This window comes from Oryx dammah, unplaced genomic scaffold, assembly GCF_014754425.2.
Source record: "Oryx dammah isolate SB20612 unplaced genomic scaffold, SCBI_Odam_1.1 HiC_scaffold_1, whole genome shotgun sequence".
Classification (NCBI taxonomy): Eukaryota; Metazoa; Chordata; class Mammalia; order Artiodactyla; family Bovidae; genus Oryx; species Oryx dammah.
In genome coordinates, this window is record NW_024070185.1 from 5,476,895 (window position 1) to 5,482,769 (window position 5,875).

At 49.6% G+C, this 5,875-nt stretch overlaps 1 protein-coding gene across 2 annotated transcripts in view; it reads left to right on the forward strand.

The window, feature by feature from the left end:
• Positions 1–5,386: 5,386 nt before the first annotated feature.
• GALNT7 (polypeptide N-acetylgalactosaminyltransferase 7) overlaps positions 5,387–5,875 on the forward strand; it is a 132,983-nt gene continuing 132,494 nt past the window's right edge. For both annotated transcript variants that reach the window (XM_040230055.1, XM_040229983.1), the window contains exon 1: positions 5,387–5,576. In XM_040230055.1, the coding sequence (XP_040085989.1) occupies positions 5,451–5,576 (126 nt within the window). In that variant the 5' untranslated portion in view covers positions 5,387–5,450. The remainder of the gene's footprint in view (positions 5,577–5,875) is intronic.

The window sequence follows — 5,875 nt, forward strand, 5'->3', positions numbered from 1 at the left end:
CAGAGAACTGCTAATTCCAAATCTTTTACTTCCCCATTATGTCATAGTGCAGGGATTCCCAGGTGGTGCTAGCGGTAAAGAACCCACCTGCCAATGGAGATGCAAGACACTTACGTTTGATCCCTGAGTAGGGAAGAGCCCCTAGAGAAAGGCCTGGCAACCTGTATTCTTGCCCGAGGAATCCCATGGCATGGAGAGCCTGGCAGGCTGCAGCCCATGGGATTGCAAAGAGCTGGAAACAACTGAAGGGACTTAGCATGCACACACGTCATACTGCATCTTGCTGATGCCCAGAAAGTTTACCTTTTCTTCAGTTACTTTCTAACAAGGATATTTTCTACTCCCGTACATAAATGCAGCGTATCTTCTATCATAATAATTCCAAATTTGCTGAAAACGTAGAGTGAACTTGTGAAACAAAGCATGTGTGAATCTGCTTTCACTCCCTGGCTCCCAGCACAGCAGGCCCTGCGTGTCAGGCACTGCATGTACCTGGGAAGGCAGCACCAGATGACCTGGCCTGATGGGGGTGATAGACCACTGGGTAAGCAGTGTTAAGACATGCCATGACCAAACGTGGACGGGGGCTTGGAGAGCATGGGGCAAGGGCTGGGGTCTGGAGAGAATTGGAACATTCGGGAAGAACGGATGTATAAACTGATTCTGAAGGATGCATGGAAGTTTGGTGGGAGATAGTTGGTTTTGAAACCAAGAGAGTGTTCTGAGTAAGGGAATAACTGCGTTATCATTATGATCCCAGGGGGAAAAGAAAAAAAAGAGAACTTGACTGTGGACGTAACAGAGGAGGGCTTGCTATGGTCTTTGGAGTAAATTGAGAGGTTTGGGCTTAATTCTGAGAGCAAAAGGAGAAGCTGCTGACGGGGTTCCAAACAAGAGTGTTAGGAGACAGAATGTGTTTCACTCACCACTTAAATAGACGGTCAAGTCAGAAGAGCCCTTCTGAATCGTGGAGTCTGAAAACAGCCCCGGCTCCCCGAGAGGTGGTATTCTATGGCATTCAATCTAAAAGTGCTTTTAAATAAGCATTTCTGCCTTCACAACACTGTAGGAAACCATTAACCTCATCAAATGGAAGCCCAGGGACAATAGTCTTTATTCCAGATGAGCACAACTCAGGAATTAGCCATCTTTTTAAGCTTATTACAGAAATAGTATTCCATGCCGGGGGGTGGGGGGAGGGGAAGTATAGAGGCAGACTTTGACTTGGTTGTATTCCACACAAGAATAGAAATTTAAAAGTCTCAACCGTCTATTAACGTCACAGGTCAGTTTCAGAATTTCAGAACTGGAAGGGGTGTTCAAGATTCTCTGGTCCAACACCTTCATTTTAGAAGAAGTGAAGAGAGTACACAGAGTATACAGAGTATTTCCTTGCAAGATAATCAGAAATGAGCAATTATTTAAGATCTGGATTCTTTTTGAAAGACTTCAGCATAGCATAATGGTAATTGAATTACTAAAAATGATAAGAGGAAAAAAGGAGTATGTTGATTTCCAACGCTGTTCTTAAGCCTCCAAAGCCCCTGGGCTCCTATTATTCACACCTTTCTGTGGCCCCTTTCCACAATGCACCAGACTGCAGCTCCTGGAGTCTTCTCTCTCTCTCTCCCTCTTTCCCTCCCTATCATTCTCTCTGGAGGAAGCCTGATGCCTTGTCTTGAGCAGCCCCTTGACAAGTGTCTCACAGTAGCCAGGGAGGCCTGCCTTTAGGCCTTGGGGGTGAACTTGGAGGCAGATTCCTCCAGGCAGAGTTATGCCATGACTGCAGCCCCAGTTGACAGCCTGGCAACAACCTCAGGAGAGACCCTGAGCCAGGACCACCCAGCTGGGAGGAAGGTCTCAGAGTCAGTCTGGACTCATGACTCAGAACTGTGTGAAACAGTCAGAGTTTGTTGTTTTAAAACCCCAAATTTGAAGGTAATTTGCTATGCATTAAGAGATAACTTTGGGCTTCCCTGGTGGCTCAGTGGTAAAGAAACTGCCTGCGATGCAGGAGCCTCGTGTTGGATCCCTGGATTGGGAAGATCCCCTGGAGAAGGAATTAGCAAACCACTCTAGCCTGGAGAATCCCATGGACAGAGGCGCCTAGCAGGCTACAGTCTGTAGGATCCAAGAGTTGGAAAGGACTTACTGACTAAACAACAATTGCAACAGTATTCATTAAAAAAAAAAAAAAATTATATCCCCACACACCAGGACTGCCTCACTCCTCTATCTGAACTTATATTTGCATATGCACTTGACCTCCATTACTCCTTTGACTGATGTAGTGAGGTGGTACTGCAATCACTATTGGGCAGATAAGAGCCCTAGGTTCAGAGAGGTTAACTGACCCTGACCTAAGCTGTGGACACACAGCTCATTTTCTAAGTAGAGCTGTGTCAATTCTGCTGAGGCAGCCTGGCTGCAAATGTTGCCAATAGGCATGTGTTTTATACTTTGAGTTTCTTTTAAACATTGTTAGGGCTCAGAGGAACTGTGGGCTTTTACAGCTACACACCCACTGGTCAACTTCTAATTTTGTGTCCTTTCACACATATTTTAAGTTCTCTGTGCAAAACATACAGGGGATGACAGGGTCTTCTCTGAATACCATTTCTGCCCCAAACTCCTTCTGTTCAACTTAGCAAGCGATAAGGACCACTTTCAGTGTGCACACCTGCCTGACTATGCTCGTAACAGTACAAATAAACATTCCTATTTTCCTAATAACCAAAAACTATCTCCTCTGACTGTGAAAATGAGAGGACAAATGAAAGGTTTCATTACTCCTGGTGGACCTTAGCTGCTGATTTCAAATGGAATTATTCCCTCCTGTGACCGGAGTAAGACCCCCTGAAGGTCACCTCCAAGCGCAGACTCTGTCTAGGGAAGGCAGTTTTGTGGAGGAATCCTCATTTGTAAACAGCCCAAGTGATGTCTAGAAATGATCCTATTTCCGCTTTCCAGTTATCTAAGTCATCGGTCCCCAATCTTTTGGGCGCCAGGGACTGATTTCGTAGAAGACAATTTTTCCCCAGACTGGGGTGGGGAGAAGGATGATTTGGGAATGATCCAACCTAGATAGCATATTCAAAAGCAGAGACATTACTTTGCCAACAAAGGTCCATCTAGTCAAGGCTATGGATTTTCCAGGAGTCATGTATGGATGTGAGAATTGGACTGTGAAGAAAGCTTAGCACCGAAGAATTGATGCTTTTGAACTGTGGAGTTGGAGAAGACTCTTGAGAGTCCCTTGGACTGCAAGGAGATCCAACCAGTCCATTCTGAAGGAGATCAGCCCTGGGATTTCTTTGGAAGGAATGATGCTAAAGCTGAAACTCCAGTACTTTGGCCACCTCATGAGAAGAGTTGACTCACTGGAAAAGACTCTCTGATGGTGGGAAGGATTGGGGGCAGGAGGAAAAGGGAACGACAGAGGATGAGATGGCTGGATGGCATCACTGACTCGATGGACGTGAGTCTGAGTGAACTCTGGGGAGTTGGTGATGAACAGGGAGGCCTGGTGTGCTGTGATTCATGGGGTCGCAGAGAGCCGGACACGACTGAGCGACTGAACTGAACTGAAAGGGCACTACGTTTATTGTGCATTCTATTTCTCTTATTATTACATCAGCTCTGCCTCAGATCCTCAGGCATTAGATTCTAGAGGTTGAGGAAATAAATAAAAATATCTGATCTAAATAAAAATTTCCCCAAGCACACCTTCCTTTCACTGTTTCTCTGAAGGTGGCACACAGATGAGCTGGGTCAGTCACCTGGTTACAGGTAATGCTTAGATCCCCACATGAACCTGAATTGACCCAGGAGTGGGCGGTAACTTTCTCCACGACCCAGATGACTCATACTTTTATCAATTAAATATTTCAGGTATTTTTCATTAAAAAAAAAAGTCTTCAGCAAAGTCTCCCTTGTCCTATAGGAAAAGCAACTGATTTTGATTTAAGCAGTTGATAAAAATGCTGAGTCAGACAGTGATTTGTATTCAAGCCTTGACAGTACTCCAGGTGCTATACGTACTGGGCTGACACGCATTACTGTGCACAATTATCCAGCCAAGAACAGACCTGACCATAGTGTAATCCATTCTACATTTCCCGCTGTTGTTCAGTGCAAATATTGTGTGGAAATTCTGACATGAGGGCATCTATGGAATTCCCCAATGTACTAGGTACTGTAACCCAAGTCATGAAGCATATGGAGTTGGTCTGGTCAAATTCCTTATCTAGCCTGATGATTCAAATTCTCTACATCATTCTAGAGATTTAAACAACCTTGTTTTAAAAATACTTGTTTTAAAGCAGCTGCAGGTAAGAGACAACTTTATTAACAGGAATAAGGATCCATCTTTACCATCCCCAAACTTAGGATAAGGTATCAAACAAACTGCGCAGCTTGCATTAGGCAATTAGGCTATCTCACACGGATAACATAAACCCGGAGAGGTGACTTGACTGACATCTTTATTGGAAGACAGGGGGCAAAAAAATTATTTCCTCTGGGTGGGGTATATGAGTAAACATTTGCCAATATCCCTTCCTGGGTAATGTAAGTTTCAGGCAGAAAGGCTTTTTAAAAAACACAAATCAAGGAACCTCCATGAGTGGCAAAAATCGGGACTGAATTAGGAGGCGATGAGGCTGAAGTATTGTTTTTAAGCGCCCCCTCCCCCCCAATCCTCGGTCTTGGGGATATATAAAACAGAGCCCTTGAACAAGGTATTGCTGATTTAGCACCAGGTTGGCTTTCTTCTAATTAGCTCCAGACAGGGCGACGACGTACGACACGTCTGCTTTCCAGGAGAGCTTCTGCGGTCCGGAGATACTTGTACATCACACCGGGCGGTTACAAATCCACCTCCTTAAGGAGCCGTGCGAAGAAGCGAGAACGATCAATAAGAAAAAAAAAAAAAAAATCCTCCAGGGGATAAATCAGCCACGTGGAGCTGCGGCAGCAGCTGCAGCCCCGACTTCCTGGTTCCCTTCCTGCCGGCCCCGCGGCGGGGGCTGGGGAAATGCGGCGCTGGGGGGGACAGGCGTTAAGGCCGGAGTTACGGCCCCAATGGACAATAAAAGTTGGGAGACCCGGGCAGCTTTTAAGTGCTGAGCGGTTGGGGCCGAGGCTGAGGACAGCCCTGGGGAAGAGTGTAAGTTAGTCAGCCGCGAGGTAGCAGGACCGGAGGGGTCGAGCGGACAGCGGCGGAGCAGGGACTGCAGACCCGGCGGCGGGGAGGGAGGGCGGGGAGGGGCGGCCCGTCCTGCGAGGGGAGTTCCGGATCGGCGGCTGGGAGGGCGGCCGCCGGGCGGCGGGGGCGGGCGGAGGCGGCGAGCGCGGAGGGGGAAGGAGGGAGGGGAGGAGAGGGGAGGGGAGGGGAGAGCGGTGGCGGCGGCGGCTGCGCCGGGCTGTGCGCCTCTCGCCGCCGGAGGAAGATGAGGCTGAAGATCGGGCTCCTCTTACGCAGTTTGCTGGTGGTGGGCAGCTTCCTGGGGCTGGTGGTCCTCTGGTCCTCCCTGTCCCCGCGGCCGGACGAGCCGAGCCCGCTGAGCAGGATGAGGGTGAGTGACCCGCCCGCCCCCCTCCGGCGGCGGCGACCTGCAACTTGTTTTGTTCGCGCGCTTGGTGGGAGCGGGGGCGGTGGGTCGCGCGCGGGCTCCGCAGGTGGCGCGGCGGGTGGGGGGCCCCCGAGCCCGGCCCCCGCCTCTCCGCCCCACGCTGCGGCGGAGGCTCGGCGGCCGCCCTCCGCGCGGAGACCGCGGGCGGGAGCGGAGGAGGGCCGGGCCGGGACCGCCGCGGCGGCGGCCGGGGACGCGGGGCTGGTCCGGGCTGCGGCCTGTGGCGCGTGCAGGCCTGATGG